The following is a 19,634-nucleotide window of genomic DNA, read 5'->3' as shown; positions in this document are numbered from 1 at the left end:
GATGAACTCCATTTGCTTGACACTTGCTATTGCTGCAGCTCATGGTTGGTTGTACATCAGATGGATGTGAAGAGTGCTTTTCTTCATGGTGACCTTGATGAGGAGATTTATATGGAGCAGCCGCAGGGTTTCATCCAAGATACTTCCTTGGTTTGCAAACTAAGGAAATCTCTCTATGGCCTTAAGCAGGCCCCCAAGGCTTGGTATGCCAAGATGGATTCCTTTCTTCTTCCAGCAGGGTTCACCAGGTGTCATTCTGATCCGAATGTCTATATTTTGCAACAGGATGACTCACTTGATACTTGTGCTCTATGTTGATGATTTGATCATTACAGGGAGTACCGCATCCATCATTAGCAGGGTCAAATCTGCTTTGCATGACAAATTTTCTATGACTGACTTGGGTCTTTTGCACTACTTTCTCAGGATAGAGATTTCACAGTCACCTTCCGAGATTACACTATCACAGCCCAAGTATGCTCTTGATCTACTTGCACGCTTTCATATGGCTGATTGTAAGCCTGCACCGACTCCCTTTCTTTCAGGAGTCAAGCTTGAGGCTCAGTGTTCTTCTCCACCAGTTGATGCCACTTTGTATCGTCAGCTTGTGGGTAGTCTCATCTACTTGACCCATACACGCCCTGATATTTCATTTGCAGTTTGCATGGTTTCCCGCTTCATGCAGGAACCAGATGAACTTCATTGGAAATCCACCAAACGCATCCTTCATTACATCTAGGGTACACATCACTATGGGATTCACTATGCAGCAAGCACAGGACTTCGCTTGGTTGATTACACAGACTTCGATTGGGCTGGCAATCTTGATGATCGTAAGTGTACTTCTGGTTATAGTTTTCACCTTGGTTCAGGCCCCATTTGTTGGCAGAGCAAGAAGCAACATGCTATTGCTCTCTCTTCGACTGAGGCTGAGTATCGAGGTGCTGTTAACGCAGCGACTGAGACCATTTGGCTCCAGCAGATTCTCACAGAGTTTGGGTTCACCACTCCACGGCCGATAGTTCTACATTGTGACAATCAGAGTGCTATTGCAATCTCGAAGAACCCGGTCCAGCACCAGCGGACCAAACACATCGAGATTCATATGCACTATATCTGAGAGCTCATTCAGGAGCAGGTCATTGATTTGCAATATTGTCCTACAGCGGAGCAGGTTGCTGACATATTCACCAAACCTTTCACTAATAGTAAGTTCCAGCAGTTGCGAGCTTTCTTGGGGGTGCAGGATGTGTCATTAGGGGGGGTCAACTGACTTCTCCTTCCTCTCTTATGGGGGGACTTTTTCCTCTTTGAGGTTTTGTCCATCTTCTTTGAGTCTTTTGTACATTCAACTCTCTTTTGGGGGGGAGTTTTTTCCCACTGGGTTTTTTCCCTTTCTCCATTTGTGAGAGATTGCATTGCATAGTTTTTCTTGCATTTGCATACTGTACATGGGTACCTATCATGGCCTAGTAGCCGGGACCCATCTTGCATTGTTGACTTAAGTCTTCATTCCCCTAAGTTGCACTTAAGGGGGGGTGTTGGTGTAAATAAATATTCATTATGGATATTATTACACTTTACTTAAGTTAACTTAGAATAATGCATCTCTTCGTAGTTTGGATTTGAGACACTTAGGGAAGTGTGCACATAGGGATAGAGCTTGTAGGAGAAATTCCACCTTTTGTGGTCTTATTTTGCTGTTACACTCCACATTCGGTGGGTCATCCACCTCTTGTGGAATATTATATTATTTCTCCTACCTACCCCTAGTATTTCTTACCTACCCTTGTTTCTCATTGAGCCACATGTCATGATTGTGTGCTCGTACATCCATGGCCTTGCTTATATAAGCAGGCCTATATTCATTGTATTGGTCAATCCAGTTGATCATTTTCATATTGATGATAATACAATTTGTTCTTCTCATTCTTTTGTCTCTATTTTAATACTTTTCATTGTGCCCTTGATCTTGGCAAAATCTCACAAAGACCTTTTGTGTGGTTGTCCGTCTTACATTCCGTGCACCAAAGCTCCCTTTCGTCGGTCTTGCTCGGACCTCCCTTCATAACCTTGAACTCTTTCATCATCCTCAACATGTCTTTCTGCAGGGCTTGCACCTTTTTGCCGGACTCGCCATTGTTGCTGCTTCCCTCCAAAGAGTCATCATCCTCGGACAAGCTATCCTTCTTTTTCATCTTGGATGTCTTGGTCTCGCTCTCGAGATCCATTGCTCTATTATATGCATCTTCGTACGAGGTTGGTGGAACAATTTTCATCTTCTTCTGAAGGGAGTGTTTCAGTCCCTCCACGAACCATCTCTTTTTCAACCCATCCGCTGGTTGACTCTCCATTTTCCCCAACAGTTCCTTGAGCCGCCTACTATAGGCTCGGACCGTGTCGTTCTTGTTCTGCTTTGTGCCATAGATTTCGGCTACTATTTCATTGTCATCTTTGAGGAGGTGGAACTCTATCTAGAACTCCTTCAGGTTGGGCCATGTGCCGACTTTGCCCTTATCCGTATCGGAGTACCAATCGATGGCCACTCCCCTTAAGGTTGCTGGAAATTGTGTTACCCATTCGTCCTGGTCGGTAACACCGTTCGCTGACCATATGGTTTCGCAAGTGTGGCAATGGCAAACGGGATCTTCCTTCCCGTCGCCGTTGAACTTCGGCAGCTTCTGTTTACTAGCCATTGATGGGGGTCATGTCCCCTGTCGTGCACCTGCACCACTCCCACCCGAATCGATGGTGTTTATTGTTTGAATGATTGGGGGTACGGTGGTTTGTACCCGCGTGCTTGGTGTGATGGGTCCCAAGAGGGGGTCCTTCTTGTCGTGTGCCTGTGCCTCCTTCGCACCTATGGTTGTACGGTTGCCCTCCCCTCCGTTCTCACCCTCATCGTCTGTTCGCTCCCTTCAATGGTCCTCCGTGAACGGTGTAAGGGATAAATTCCTGAACTGATCCCGGGTCTCTTCGACCAGATTTCTTCGTAGCCTTGTTTCCTCCAAAAATTCTTCGTAGCTTCTCACCCTACGGTGTGCTGGCGACACGTAGAAATCTCCTTCGGCTTCTACTCCTGCACCCTCCGTGACACCTCCTTGGTTCCCTTCGGGCAACCCTTCGGCAGGTCGTCCTTTGGCAAGTTGCCTCCGTCTACGTTACACTTGTTGTTCTAGAATCAAGGCTCTCTGTGCGCCCTCCCACTCCTCACTTTGTGCCTTATTTAATAAGTTGGGCATTAATTCCCATACATCTTCATAAATAGCAACAACACATAAAAAATAGAACACTTCTTTATTAATTCATCCCGTCAGATACAATTTATGTCAATAGTACGACACCATTATTACAGTATAGAATGTTCTTTATTCCTCCTGAAGGTTCAGGGTTCAATTTCCCCTTCGCCTCTTGCCATCACGCTCCGCTTCCCAGCGACGATTGTTTTCTTCATACTGTCGGAGGACTTGTTGGCGTCGCTCCTCACGGGCAATCTCCTCCAGGCGGGTTCGTTGTGCCAGTGATGCCTATGCAAGCCACCGGGGGAGGTGGTTCATCAACCGATTCACTGTGGGGCTAACTTCCAGTGCGGTCCACACGGCACTTGTTGGGACTTCAGCCTCCGTGGCCTCTCTTCGGACATAGGTCTCGATGGCCGCCTGAAGCAGGATTGAGAATTCCCTCGTTGCAATGTCTTCTCCGTCATAGAGCTCCGTTTGTGCGTCGTCGGCCTCTGGGTTGATCTCACCAACGGGTAGGCCCATCGTGTCCATACGCCATCCGCTCCTTGCTTTCCCGAGTATGTCTAGGCAACGGCGCCAAATGTTTACCCCGTGGGGTGTGTTATTAATATTGCATATCAATAGTCAGATGATAACCATAGGATAGAATAGTAAACAGAAACTCAGAGCAATGCTTTCATTAATGCCAAAATGTCTAGTACAATAATCATTCTCTGCATCCGTGTATCCAACAAGTACAAGAGCATATATAAAGACACGGTCGAGGGTTGCGGTTACCACCTCTGGGGAACCGTCGTGCAACGAACAACTACCCTCGACGACACTAACATACTTAACCAACGTAGCTTAACAAGTAGTACAAAGCCCATTTTATGACCAACACTCCACAAATTTGTTCACATTTCAATGCAAACAAGGCTAGTAATACTGTTTACTGCTATATCTAATAAATTAAATACAGAAAATAATAATACAAATGATAATGCATTCCAGACACAACAGTATCTAAAATATATTTTTATTCGCAAATGAAAGTATTACAGAGAGGAAGACCAGAGATGGTCGGCCAAGGAATATAATTGATCCAATTATACCGTACTACCTTCCTTGGCGATACACAACATATTTAAAGGACCCGACAGTTGACAAGAGGAACACAACAGTCAACCAACCGACACATAACTACTCGAGAGTGACAACCCACGTAATATAAATAATTAATACATTGGCAGATAACCAATATTATCGAAAAGGCATTTTATGTTGACTACATCATCCCCCCTCAAAAGAAAAAGTCATCTTCCAAATGAAAAGTAAACTCAAGTAATATTCGAGAAGACTGATGACAAGAGTGCAGACAATGACATGTGTTGGACAACCCCAACTTGTAGTGTGCCTACCAAATCAAATGGGGGTCTGGTGACAATGCCCCTAGTGAGATCAAGGGGCAATGCCCCTCATGGGGTCAAGGCGCAGTGCCTAGGGCACGCTCCCTGTCACGATATAGGGCGAGGTCGAGGAGCAACGCCCCCATCACCAAGCCCAAATTAAGACCTTCAAAACCAGACGGAACTCTATGGTGCACATAAATTTTCTGAATTTTTAAGACGCCAAAAACAATGTTGATGAAGCCATAAAATAGAGATTTCGCTCCTACCACTTGCTTTTGACCATATACAGCTCCCCTCACCTCACGTACGGCCTGATATGCATCATGTACAGTCTAACACAAATTACATATGGTCTGAAACACAACACGTATGGTCTAACCTTCGCCACATACAACTTGCACACCTATATGGTTATACAGTTCAATGGTAGACCCATACAACCTAAGCGTGTCCTTACGTACGACCAAATCTGGATACACTCTCCGCACAGTTTGATGCTCCTCACGTACGGTTCCGTATGGCTTGATCCGTTCGGCATACAGACCTCCTTCCACCTGTGCCCATGTCCATACGGCTGTGTTGGTGTTCACGTACGACTCTTTTATTGCAACCCCATATGGCATACCAGTTCTTCCTCTACGTAGGGCCTAACCTCTATGTATGGCTTGACTTTTGTGTACAGCTTCTTCACTAAGGCGTACGATCTTCATTTCTTTTGTTCGTGCAACATACCTCCTAGCACGTGCGGGTCATACAATACCTTCTCCCTGTGTGGTGCTTGTTTCTCCTCCACGTACGACACCTGTGCTTCCTTGTACGACTTGCTCAACTTGATGCATGTGGCATACGGCTTCACCCCGTACAACCTCCCAATTTCTTTACGGCCTCCTTCTACTGCTCATATGACCTAATGTATTTCACAACTGATGCAAGAGCATCCCCGGTTCATAGCAATCTTGCATCAACCAAAAATATTTTCCTTTTTGTTTTGCTTTTTGTTTGCAGTTTCAGCATTTCTTTATGTGTGTCCCGGATTTTGCTCACCGGATCCTGTGGAGTTGGATTCTACTTGAAGACTTGATCATCTTCCTTATTCCCAAACCGCAAAGCATTTGGATCATTTTCTGGCAAGTTATCGCTATCGGTTTCCATGACAGTTTCCTGTTATCGGTTGACAGTTTCCTACTACTGGTTGCCTGGACTTATTTGCATTTGTGATCTATTGAACCCCTTCTGTAGCTTGCGGAGCCCTGAGCGTTGATTCCGATGTTTCTTGGCATGTGGCCAACCTATTCCCATGATCTACACTTCATCCTTTGGATTTTTCAGAGGAATCTCTTGGCCGAGGCCGACCTTGTTGGTTTTACACATTAGGTCTTGTTCTTCAGGTTTTGATCCCTTTTTGGGCCGACTGGATCCCTTGGATCGTATAAATCATTGTATTGAGCATTAGAATATAACAATCAAGTAGTTAGACTGTGCGTAGAAGATAGATCTTAAGAGTGAAGGTCTCGGTTGTGACCTATTATGTACTTTGAGCATGTTCTAGCAAGCCTGTGAGCCGGTTTCTATAACCCGGTTGTTACCGGTTGGTTGTAATTAGTTTTCATGAAATAAAACAATCTGTTCTGCATTGCCTCCATCATATCTCTGTGATTCTGTTTTGCTTACTCTTTTTTGACCGGTCCGGATTGATCTCTTTGAGGTCCCTCCTAACCGGTGACTGCTTCAAGTGGTATCAAAGCGAGTTTTCGTTCCGGAGGTTGCGTGTCATGAGATTTTTTGTTTTAGGGTGGCAGACTGTGGATCCGACCTACAGCTGCAGAGGACTAGCATAAATGATGGCGCGAAGAGGAACTAGGAATGGTGGAGCGTGTGGAAATGCAGACCCTGTTGTGATGGAAATGTTACGAGGGATAGCAGCCCAGTTGGAAGACGTGGAGACAGCCCAGAGAAGAGGCTGACACATCGAAGATGTAAGTGAAGATGGAGAAGAAGCCCCAGCAGAACAAGTAAACCCACCGGCAGTTGATCCAAATGAGGACAGGTTTTTTAGGGTTTTGAGTAGGGCGAATACTAAACCTCATTTTACCCCACTAGAATATGATGGAAAGTTGGAATCGGATGAATTGATGAATTGGATCTCAGAGATGGAGAAATATTTTGATTTTGAAAACACTGCAAAAGAAAGGAAGGTGAAATATGCCTGTACCCGATTGAAAGGTCATGCATCTCTTTGGTAGGAACATTTGCAAGTTGATAGACAGAGAAGAGGTAAAGAGAAGACTAAGACATGGGATCGGATGATTGCTAAGTTGAAATCAAAATTTATGCCAGCCGATTATCAAGTGACTCTGTTCCGGAAGTTGTAGAATTTGAGACAGAAGGAATCTAGTGTGAAGGAATACACCGAAGCATTTTACAAGTTGAATATCAGATCCGAACATGTTGATGATGAAGTTGAACAAGTGGCAAGATAATTGAATGGATTGCGGGTGTCTATACAAGATGAACTTAGTTTGATCAAATTATAGAGTGTTGAAGAGGCTTATTAGTATGCCCTAAAACTAGAAGAGAAGCTAAACAAAAGACATGAGCAGAGGCAAAGAGGCAGAGGTGGAAGGTTTACCAAAGGAAGGTTTCAAGGAGGAAGAGGATATACCGGAGGTAGAGGAACCTATACAGATCAGAACAAGGACAAGGAAGTAAACAAAGAAGGTAATTCATACCGGAAAGATGATAGAAATTTCTACCGGAGGAGAGAACCGGATGGCTACAGGAATGAGAATTTTGGAAGACCAGACAAGAGAACATTTAGAGGAACTTGCTTTAAGTGTGGAGGAGAAGGACATCGTGCTTTCAAGTGTAAGAAGACAAAGAATGTCGGAAGGGCAGCAGTGGTGGAAGAAAACCCCAATGGATCAAACAATAAACCGGAAGATGGAGAACTATTGATGATGAGAAGAGCTTTGTGTCATATCAGGATAGATGAAGAGCCCTTGCAGAGGAAGAATTTGTTCAAGACCAAATGTAAGGTATCCGGTAAGTGTTGTAAAGTTGTTATTGATAGTGGGAGTTCAGATAATCTTGTTTCAGAAGAGATTTGTGAATAAGTTGAATTTGAAGAGATTGAAACACCCTAAACCTTATCAGATAGCATGGATTCAGGATGAACATAAGTTGTTAGTAAGTGACCAATGTTTGGTGATATTGAAAATTGGGAATTATCTTGATGAAGTCTTGTGTGATATTATGCCTATGGATATTTGTCATCTTTTGTTGGGTAGACCTTGGCAGTTTGATAGACAGGCAGTACATGATGGGAGGAAGAATACATACACTATTGTGGCCAATGGGATGAAGCAAACCTTGTTGCCCTTGGAGGAACCTTTGAAGAGTGAAGTTTGTACGAATGCTAGAATCTGTTTGGTAGATGGAAGGAAATTCCTGGATAGATTGAGACATGAGAACATGTGTTTTACCTTAATTCCTAAGAAGACTGAGAATCCAGAGCATGAAGAGGAACAACCGGAAGAGATAAAAGATTTGTTGATAGAATATGAAGACATCATTTCAAATAATGTATCTGATGGATTGCCACCTGTGAGAAGTATCCGTCATTGCATGGACCTGGTTCCCAGAGCTAATTTGCCTAACAAAGTTGCACACCGGATGACATCGGCAGAGAATGAGCAGCTGAATAGACACGTGCAGGAATTGTCAAAAAAAGGTTTGATCAAAGAAAGTTTGAGCCCTTGTGCAGTACCAGCAGTATTAGTACCTAAGAAGAATGGAGAGTGCAGAATGTGTACTGATTCCAGAGCAATAAACAAGATCACAGTGAAATATTGGTTTCCTTTGCCTAGGATGGATGACATAATGGACTGTTTAAGTGGAGCCAAATACTTTACAAAGATAGATTTGAAGAGTGGATATCATCAGAGAAGGAGATGAGTGGAAGATAACATTCAAGACAAATGAAGGACTGTATGAATGGTTGGTGATGCCTTTTGGGTTAACTAATGCACCGAGTACTTTCATGAGGCTGATGAATGAGGTATTGAAGAAATTCTTCGATAAGTTTGTTATTGCATATTTGGATGACATTCTAATTTTCAGTAAGAAAAAAAAGGAGCATTTGTTGCATTTGAAACAAGTTTTCGAGAGGTTGAGAGAAGAAAAGTTGCTAATAAATATTAAGAAGTGTACTTTCATGAAGGATGAGTTAGTCTATTTGGGATTTCTGATATTTGAGGATGGTTTGAAGATGGACCCTGAGAAAGTAAAAGCAATTGTTGAGTGGCCTACACCGGAAAGCATTGGAGAGGTAAGATCATTTCATGGATTGGCTAGTTTCTACCAGAAGTTCATCAGAAATTTCAGTTCAGTTTGTAACCCTATGACTAAGACCATGAGGGGAGATCAGAAGGAATTCAAGTGGACCAACGGAGCAAACAATAGTTTTGAACTGTTGAAGCAGAAAGTGATTGAGCAGCCTGTGTTAACTTTACCGAATTTCAATAAAGTATTTCAAGTGGATTGTGATGCAAGTGGAACAGCAATAGGAGCAGTCTTGAGTCAAGAATGGAGAGCAGCAGCTTATTTCAGTGAGAAATTGAATGATGCCCAGAGGAGATATTCAGTGTATGATCAGGAGTTTTATGTCATAGTCCAAGCCTTGAAGAAGTGGAGACATTACCTGTTGCCTAAGGAGTTTGTGTTGTATACAGATCATCAAGCTTTGCAATATTTGAACAGTCAGAGTAAGTTGAATCAGAGACATATGAGATGGGTCGAGCTTTTGCAGAGTTACACCTTTGTGTTGAAGCATAGAAGTGGGAAATCTAACAAAGTTGTTGATGCATTGAGTAGGAGAAGGAATTTGTTGATAGAGATGAGAGTGACAGTATTAGGATTTGAGGAATTGAAGACCTTGTATGATGATGACCCAGATTTTGTAGAACCTTGGAGAGCTTGTAGAGAACCGATTATGGTAGATAGAAGCAAGTGGTTGGATTACTTCATTCAAGATGGGATGTTATTCAGAGGAGTTCGGTTGTGCATACCTAAGAGTTCTATGAGGGAGAATCCGATAAAGGAGAAACACAGTGGAGGATTAGCCGGACATTTTGGTATTGATAAAACAGTAGCATTGGTGAGTGAGCAGTACTTTTGGCCCCAAATTCATAAGGATGTTAAGAAATATGTGCAAAGTTGTAGAGTTTGTCAAGTTGCAAAGGGTAGTAGTTAGAATGTGGGATTGTATAAACCTTTGACAGTACCGGTAAGACCTTGGGAGGATATAAGCATGTATTTCATACTTGGATTACCTAAAACACAGAGAGGGAATGATTCTATATTTGTGGTAGTGGATAGATTCTCGAAGATGGCTCATTTCATACCTTGTAAGAAGACATCAGATGCATTACATGTAGCATACCTATTTTTCAAGGAAGTAGTGAGATTGCATGGATTACCTAAGAGCATAGTTTCAAATAGAGACACTAAGTTTGTTGGCTATTTTTGGAGAACACTTGGGAAGAAGATGAAGACAGATTTGAAGTTCAGTTCTACTTTTCACCCACAGACTGATGGACAGACAGAAGTAGTTAACCGAAGCTTGGGAAATTTGTTGAGATGTTTAGTTGGAGATAAAACCAGAAGTTGGGATTTGATCCTTGCACAAGAAGAGTTTGCCTACAACAATTCAGTAAACAGGAGTACCGGAAGAACACCTTTTGAGATTGTTACCGGAGTGCATCCTAGAGGTATATCAGAATTAAGAGATATTAGCAATGAAGACCGAAGAAGTTCAGAAGCAGAAAACTTTGCAGATCACATGGCAGCCTTGAATAATCAGGTTAAGCAGAATTTGGAAGACATGAACGGCAAGTATAAGGAGAAGGCAGATGAGAAGAGGAGACATAAGGAATTTGAAGTTGGCGATGAAGTGATGGTATATCTGAGAAAAGAAAGATTCCCGGTTGGAACTTATAACAAATTGCAACTAAAAAAGTTTGGACCTTGCAGGATTTTGAGGAAGTTCAGTTCTAGGAATGCATATGAAGTGGAGTTACCGGATAGTTTGAGTATTTCACCTGTGTTTAACATTGCAGATCTTCATGAGTATCATGAACCAAAATTCATTGAGGATAATATTGTAGACTTGGAGAAACAATTGCCCCGAAAGGAACAGGATCAAATTGAAGACATTTTGGACAGTAGGATTGGGCGTAGTACCCAGACCAGTCAGTATAAGGAGTATCTTGTGAAGTGGAAGGACGGAACAGTTGAAGGTTCATCTTAGATTTCTCAGGCAAAGGTAGACCACCTTGGTTTTATTTTGACCCCAGCAAAGTGAGAGACTCACTTTTTCAATAACCCCGGATGTCTAATGCAGGAGCATCCCCAGTTTATAGCAATTTTGCATCAACCAAAAATATTTTCCTTTATATTTTGCTTTTTGTTTGCAGTTTCAGCATTTATTTCTGTGTGTCCTGGATTTGGCTCACCAAATCCTGTGGAGTTGGATTCTACTTGAAGACTTGATCATCTTCCTTATTCCCAAACCGCAAAGCATTTGGATCATTTTCCGGCAAGTTATTGCTATCGGTTTCCATGACAGTTTCATGTTACCGGTTTGCAGTTTCCTGCTACCAGTTGCCTGGACTTATTTGCATTTGTGATCTACCGGACCCCTTCCGTAGCTTGCGGAGCCCTGAGCGTTGATTCCGATGTTTCTTGGTGCATGGCCGGCCTTTTCCCATGATCTACACTTCATCCTTTGGATTTTTCGGAGGCCAACCTTGTTGGTTTTACACGTTAGGTCTTGTTCTTCGAGTTTTGATCCCTTTTTGGGCCGACCGGATCCCTTGGATCGTATAAATCATTGTATTGAGCATTAGAATGTAACAATCAAGTAGTTAGACTGAGCGTAGAAGATAGATCTTAAGAGTGAAGGTCCCGGTTGTGACCTATTCTGTACTTTGAGCATGTTTTAGCAGGCCTATGATCCGGTTTCTGTAACCCAGTTGTTACCAGTTGGTTGTAATCAGTTTTCATGAAATAAAACAATTTGTTTTGCATTGCCTCCATCATATCTCTGTGATTTCGTTGTGCTTACTCTTGTTGACCAGTCCAGATCGATCTCTTTAAGGTCCCTCCTAACCGGTGACTGCTTCAACAACCCTTGCATACAGGTCAACTTCCAATTCAAACAGCTTCCTTCTTTCGCATGGTGTCTTCTCCCTGCTCATGTAGGAATTTTCACGTATGGGTTGAACCCCCTCTCTTCTGTATGACACTTGTTCAATTCCCTTCACCATGTATAGCTCCTTCGGTAGGTGCACCTCCTTACCCATGTATGGTCTCCCAACAAACCCATATGGCTAAGTGTTTTGTTCCTTGTCTCCTCTCTGTATAGCCTCACATCTGCCCTCCCCTACCAGTTTAATACCTCCATTATTAAATATTTTCTCATCAGCCAACTCCATATTTTTCCTTCTAATTTTTTTTATTTTCTTTGATTCCCATTTCTTTTTGCTTCCATTTTCCATCTTTGTACTATCAGATGTATCATCCATAAATTTACATGCTTTTATTGGTTTCTCTTCATCAAGAGTTGTAGCTTCCAAAAAATTACACGTTCATGAAAATATCTCGTAATCCTCCATTTGCCAGTGAAATAGTCCATTCAAGGAACTCGTCTCATCTTCAAAACAATCTTCAAACTTGAGCACCCCTTCATCATTTGGTTCCATGCCTTTCCTTCCCGCATTCCAAAAGCTCCACCCTCAAACTCTAAGTCGAAGGATGCCAGTTCTTTACTCACCGCCTGGTTCCTCAGGTCAATCATGTACTTCCTCCCATCACTCTTGATCAAGAGTGTGTTCTGCTTCCAATTATGATTCGCCTTGGCAATAATCAACCATCCCCTCTAGAGGAGTGTGTCCTACGCCTTTTTCTACAAGAAGATGACTACGAAGTCCAAGAAAATTTGTTGCATCCCAATCATTACTTTTTGTGCCATCAATGTTCCCAACGGCTTGATGCCATGTTGGTCGACACCTACTAAGTGGAAGGTTGGCAGCCAGTGTCGATTTCCCCAGACTTGTCCTCTAGTAGCACATTAATTCCCAAGCCCTCGTTGACGATGGTGTTTGTCAACTTTTGGTCCATTATTTCCATCTCGACGAAAGTCGACTTCCTCCTGATGCTCAACGTTAGCAACATTGGATCACTGACCTCATTCCCTTCACGTGGTGGTTTCCCCATCAGTTCCTCCTCTTGTGGCTTACATTGTTTCTGGATGACTGTATCGTCACTAACCATGTTGATAATTGCAATTCTTAGTTGCGGCATAGTTTGAAGAAGGTTTGCCACCTTGATGGGTATGGTTGTCTGTAGCATCTATTGAACTATGTTCTTCTCTGACTCTTGCAACGAGGTACTTGTAATTCCATTAGAGGTTACTCGTTCCTTCACCGACACTTGTTCCTCTGGCTTCTCGGAGTGGTTCCTTCTTTGTACAAGAGTCTAAGTACACTGCCTTCTTCGTTTGTGCTCTCATGATTGTTAGAACTGCCATATCTTGTTCCACCACGTCCAACATATTAATACCCTTTTTCTTTGGGCAGTCGATCTTCATGATTCCTTGGTCCACACAATTTGCACAATAATTGTATGTTGTCTTACTTATTTTGGGAGTCTCCTACAAAGTGTCCCCATTCACTACATTGTTGGCACTGTATGATAAGACGTCCTCTAGAGTTGTATTGTATTTAATTTCGCCTTCATTGATTTCCATAACTACCTGGCGATACATTTTGTGGTTTCGATGGGCTAGACTCTCCCTGTGTGAAGAGTATTTGCACACTTCTAGTCTTCAAATTATATGGACGCTCCTTTATTGAATGACCTATCACCTGGCAAATCTCACAAAACATCTTTTTAGGACAATTACCCTTTGTGTGCCCCTCAATTTTGCACTCAGTACACCATAATTCATTACTTTCTTTGTTGGTTCCTTTCTCGGCCTTCGATTCTTTCATCATTCTCAACATATCTCGTCGAAGGGCCCGAACTATTTTGGATTCTTCTTCACTACTGTCGTCGGTGCTCTCATTATCGTCAATCTTCCTCTTCCCTCGAGAGGATGTTTTGTTTTCACTCTCGATGTCCATTGCTCGATTGTAAGCATCGGCATACGAGGACAGAGGCACTACTTTCATCTGCTTGCGTAGCAAGGCAATCAATCCATAGATGAACCACCTCTTCTTCAACCCGTCGGCTGGTTGGCTCTCCATCTTGTTCAGCAATTCCTTGAGCCTACGATTATATGTTCGTACATTCTCATTTTTCCCTTGCCTAGTATTGTAAATTTCTACAACAATTTCATTGTCGTCTCTCAACAGTTTAAACTCTTCTTGAAATGCCTTCTTCACTTCGTTCCATGACACCTTGTGTTGATTTGCTAGGTATGTATACCAGTTAATGAGAATTCCCCATAGCCTCTGCCACTGCTACCTTCACCCAATCTATTTTGCCAATGTGTTTCAAAGAATTATTCAAAGCATGCACACAACATGGAGTCCAAAACATATGTTTTTAAGCGTTGTCAATCATCAAACCAAGTAACTTACAAACACAAGTTGAATCTGTCACAACCTGCACAACATTAGAAGGCCTAACCTCCTCTATGGCCTCCTTCAAAATGGCAAACTAGAAATCAGCATCCTTAAGTTTCCCAAAACAATCAATAGCTCTAAGAAAGTATGAATTAGTAGGGCATGTAACAATAGCATTAATGAGTGGCCTATATCAAATATTAGTCAACCCATCCATGACAATGGAACAACAAGTTATAATCCATGTTTTCCTCATCTCTTCCATCATCATGGTCACTTTTGAATATTGTCTGTCAAGGAGGGAGGTATGCAATCTATGTTCTCCAAGGGGGGCATGAGAGGGTCCAACTGACAATATACCTCTCAACATAGTTTCGAAATAAGATGACCTTTCCAAATGGAATGGAAGAGCATTTTGATACATAGGAGATGGCAGGGGGACATCCCCTTGAGGTCTCACCGTCCCCAAAATGGCTAGGGGACATGGACGCCGATTTCCAAGGTAGGGGACATGTCCCTATGTATCGTTGCTTGCAATACTTCCCTCTAGATTTACACTTAAGTGCAAAATATACTTTTGCTCAACAATGGTTCATTGTCTTCCTTAGCAAGTTTAAGCAAAACCTTCTGCAACATCAAAGTCTTCCCAACTTTTGGAGCTATGCTTTCTACTTCACTTGCCGACTCTTCATCACCTTGTGCAATGGGTTCTCTTTTCTTAGCATGTCATTATTCTGACATGAAATTTGGACACTCAAATTCCCGATGGGCTAGTTATCGATATCTGAAACAGATTCCACTAAAAGTTTTCATGGCCTCTTTTTCTTCTTTCTTTCTTTTAGGAAGTTTGGTTTTCTTTGAAGACTTGTGCGTCCCCACTGGACTCTGCAATTTCTCTCTATAAATAACCTTGCTTATTGTTTTTTTATCTTTCTGCTCTTGCACTTTCTGCTGCTTGCAGCACAACTTCTACTCTGCCCTTAGTGTGATTGGGTAGGCATCTCCATGAAATGAATTGGAAACAAACAGATCTCGTCTTAGATTGTGGCATGCAAACCATTCACATATTAAGATGCCTTCTCGGTATCATCTTCAACATGACCAACATGGATGCTTAGGTGGTAAAACTCCTCGATATACTCCTTTGTAGATAGTTCTCTAACTCTCTCTAGCAAAATTTGAAACTTCTTGAACTATTCCAAAGTATAGTTGGTAGACAAAAACTTTACTTTCAACTTTGTAAACATCTGATCCCACTTAGAGATCTTCAATTCATTCTGCTTAACTCGGTCTTTCTGCACATACTTCCACTGTAAGGCAGCAGACCCTTTCAAATAGGTGGCAACATACATGACTTGTTCGGGATGTTCAACAGACTCGAACCAAAAGTATTTCTCTAGATCGCATTAATTCAATCCGAGAGATCTATGTCTTGAGTAACAGGAGACCAAACCTTGGTTTACTTTCTGCCTTCACCAGTGCCATGGCAAATTTATCCTTTGAACTTAGTTTAACATTTAAACTTGAAGCATCTTCAGTGCATGGTTCCTAATCCAGTCTCTCGTCATCACCAAAATCTTCAGCCACAATCATTCTTCACCTCTACACATTCTCTAAAGCATCAAGCCTTCTCGCATAGCTCTCACCATGTCACCTAGTTAATTCTCATGTCGTACTCTCTGATTCATATGTGAACCATTTCTCTTATGGATTGCCTGCATTGAGACACATGTACAATTCGTCTTCTATGGATTTGCAACTTACACTGCAATGAGCTAGAAACTGAAATTTTATATTACTTGATGCAATCACAGATAGAGTGTCTAATGAAAGACTATCTATCCATGCAACATAGATACCATAAGATGCAAGAGGACACAACAGAAACTTGATCCTATAGAAAAGAACTGCAAACAAGAATAACAAGATGGCACAGAATAGCAGAATGCATGTAATATAATCAATAAATGACAAAAATAACAACCGAATGCCAAGATTCTTATTCTAGTCTCTAATCTTCAATCTGATTTTCGCCTCCCGCTCCTTTTCAATTGATCTGCCACCTTTTATACGGAACCAAGATGTAGTAAGATAGAGCCAACGAATAACGTGGTACAATGCCCTGTGCATATGGAATAGGGACCATGAAACCGATGTTAAATGATTTCATCTCTTATCCTTCGTTGGAATTGAGCCCACCCTCTTGTAACTTGTAAACCCCTTTTTAATTGTAGCAAGATATGGGATTTGGGACTCAATGCGACTTCAACCTCAAACCACCCTAGGACCAATGTTCAAAAGGTAGTGTTACACTTGGCACCAAATTCAAATATTAGTACTAGGGCACAGCCCAAGTAGGTTCCCTCCTTACAATAAGGACAAGTCACAACTTACAATAAAGCTACAATAAAAAAATTGGACATATCCAAGATGCCCAGAAGATACTTGGATTACAATATGGAGGCATTGTGCATGATATGCAATACCGCACAGTATAATGATTGACTATAGCTTTGTGTGCACAGTCAAAGGACTATGTTAAACAAAAATGAATATACGGCAAAAATAAAACATCTATGGTGACAAAGAAAAACCTGCAAAAGACAGATAAAAAATATTTTTGGATGATGCAAGCTTACTCGACCCCAAGGATATTCCTGCACCATATGAAGAGGAAATGATTATTGATGTAACTATAAAATGATGATGCAAACATGATGATATCGTATTTAATGATTTTGATTTTGATCTGGTGAGGATCAAGGTTTAAACACTACTGCAGAATTATTAGGGAACCCAACTTCAAAGCTAAGCTGCGGAGAAAAAATCCACACAAGATACACAATGGTGGCAAGGGGCTGGGCAATCCCAGAGACTCAAATGTCACAAAAATTGCAGAAGGAATCATCCTAGCCTCTGCAAAGCTAACAAGAATGCATCTACATCGATGCCTTGAAATTGTTCCTATGACTAAAAATGCTCCTCTACTCTTTGCAACATTGCTAATAAGAGATGTTCCTACAAAGTGTAAAATGACATACGTAGAATGAAGGTTTTGCTAATGGGATTGATATTACACAATTAAGATGCTACTTGACTAGATTGGCAGTGGTTCCGTCTAACTTCTCCATTGCCCTTCCTTTCCTCTCCTAGCATGGGCCAGATAGGTTATGTGCATGTTTAACCTGTTGCCTGACTTTTCTGTCCCATCCTAACACCAGCTAGATTGGCTGTCAGTCTGTCTAATCTATTGCTCAAGCATTCTGTCTTACCTATGTGCGTACAAAAATAAATTTCGTGACTGTGGTTCCTTGCTTTCCTTTTTCACACAACTGGGTGTCTGCTTGAATTGGGCTTGTAAATGCAGAAAGCATTTAAATTCTCAGGTTCACCTCAGAAAAATGCTCATCTACAAGGATTAGAATTTCACGTTTATATTGTAAGATTGAGGCCTAATTGGTACTAACTTGTAGGTAAGAACACAGGAGGATGAAATAGGCCTAATGCTCTGTTGTCAGACAAGCAAAATACATGTCAAGAATATTGCCACTTGATTATGCATCAACATCATTAACGAAAATTTGATGCAGAATCTTAAATAGGCAAAGAAATACATACATTGCTTAGTGTGGTAACGGGTATTTTGTTAGGTTCCCAATTCAAGCAAATAAAGGTCTTGTTTCTTTCATATACAAAATGAATATTAAGATTTAAGAGGAATTCCAGGGAATCGTTACTTTGAGGAATGAAGACGCCGGTGAAGTGAGGTCGTCTCGGTGTCATGCTTGGCACTCCAACCATGTCCATTCTCACCTGTTAAAATTGAATTTAAAAGCATAACGAGGATTAAAATTTTAATATGACGACAATTTCTAAGAGTCCGATTAGATAATGTAATATTATCTTGAATGGTATGTATCTTACTGCAGTATTGAAGGCCATATCGATGCAGATCCTGTTGCAATGAGTGTGGGAGTCCTCGGCCACTCAACCAGAGGAGTAAAATCCATTTCAAATTAACAGTATCATACATTATTTAAAATAATTTGAATTAGCCCAGTCGCGGATTAGCAAGGAAAACATTGTATTTTGTTTGCAAATAGAATAGCAGATTCATATTCTTACCCTTAATTTCTTTTAATTTTTTATTAAAGATGTAGCACATTTGTATTGGCTTTTTAAGTATATTATCTTAATAGATGATTTTTACTAATTTGACATTTTAATCTAAAATTTTCAATTGATGTTTAGAAACAAAATTTAACTCCTTTTCAAACATTTTTCAAAATATAAATTATCAATTCTTTTGCTGAAGATCAAATTTAAAAATTAAATTTTAATCAATTTTTTTAAAATCTAAAATTTATTCTAAAGCCAAGTCAATTTGGTTAATTGTTTATGTGACAAAACTTTGAAATTGTGTGTCCAAATCATATATAAAAGGACGTCACTACTAGGTCATTATCCATTCTCTAGGGTCACTCATTATTACACACCATCATGAATTAGTCTCAAAAAGTCACTCCCTACTAATATTGTGCCTCACAAAATAACTCATGCCTCTATCTTTCTAGTATTTTGCATCAACTTTTTCAATTACATCAACCTCTTGTCAACAAGTTCTAATACCCTAGTTTCACACTAAGAAATATCATCTAATTTTGCTTTTTTATTTCAAGTTCCAAGTTATCCTCATCATTAAAATGTCATTGTTACTTTTTGTTGGTTGAAAATTTTGTACACTTGGGGAAATATACAAAATTGTGGTTTCAACCACAGCACACGAGTAAAAACTCTCCTAATTAAGGGAAGGCTCCCCCTATCTAACTACAACTTGGAAAGTAAAATGGGATGGGACAGCAATCTTTCTTCTTTTTTCAAGAAAGACAATATCCTTTTCTCTTCACAGAAAAGGATAGCGATTGAATAACAGCAGTAACCACTTTAAAGTGAAATAAGAGAAAGGAAATGAAGTTTCTTGAAAGCGCAAAGACTTCCGTCACTTCCTTCGGGACGGGACAGCAATATCAAGCTCAAAGACTTGACTATTGGAAGTCCTATCTACCCTTTGCTATACTAAATTTTACAATGAATAAAAGACAACAGCTCAAAGACTAGAATAATTTATTCTTTTAACACAAAGACAAGAACTAATGCAAGCTCAAAGACTTGCTGCTATTTCATATCAAACAGTAACTTTTCCTCAAGAATAGACGCAAGCTCAAAGACTTGCTGCTCCTTCTAGAGATTTTCCTATTTTAATTAATCTTCTCTACTTGCAGCTCAAAGACTTCAAATCAGATTGGACTAAGTTCCTTTAGAAACACTTTGCATAGAATAAATAAAAAGAATGAAACTCAAACTTGTAGCTCAAA

The 19,634-nt window shown here is 41.0% G+C and overlaps 1 protein-coding gene across 1 annotated transcript in view; it reads right to left on the bottom strand.

Moving 5' to 3' along the window:
• Nucleotides 1–18,316, bottom strand: part of LOC131068766 (probable protein phosphatase 2C 11) — a 146,100-nt gene extending 127,784 nt beyond the window's left edge. The window contains exons 1-2 of the mRNA XM_058004026.1: nt 18,184–18,316; nt 17,997–18,072 (exon numbers count right to left, since the gene is read on the bottom strand). Coding sequence (XP_057860009.1) covers nt 17,997–18,072; nt 18,184–18,201 — 94 coding nt within the window. The 5' untranslated portion in view covers nt 18,202–18,316. The remainder of the gene's footprint in view (nt 1–17,996; nt 18,073–18,183) is intronic.
• Nucleotides 18,317–19,634: the final 1,318 nt, after the last annotated feature.

This window comes from Cryptomeria japonica, chromosome 11, assembly GCF_030272615.1.
Source record: "Cryptomeria japonica chromosome 11, Sugi_1.0, whole genome shotgun sequence".
In the NCBI taxonomy this organism is placed as follows: domain Eukaryota; kingdom Viridiplantae; phylum Streptophyta; class Pinopsida; order Cupressales; family Cupressaceae; genus Cryptomeria; species Cryptomeria japonica.
This window is presented reverse-complemented; position numbering and strand designations above follow the sequence as displayed.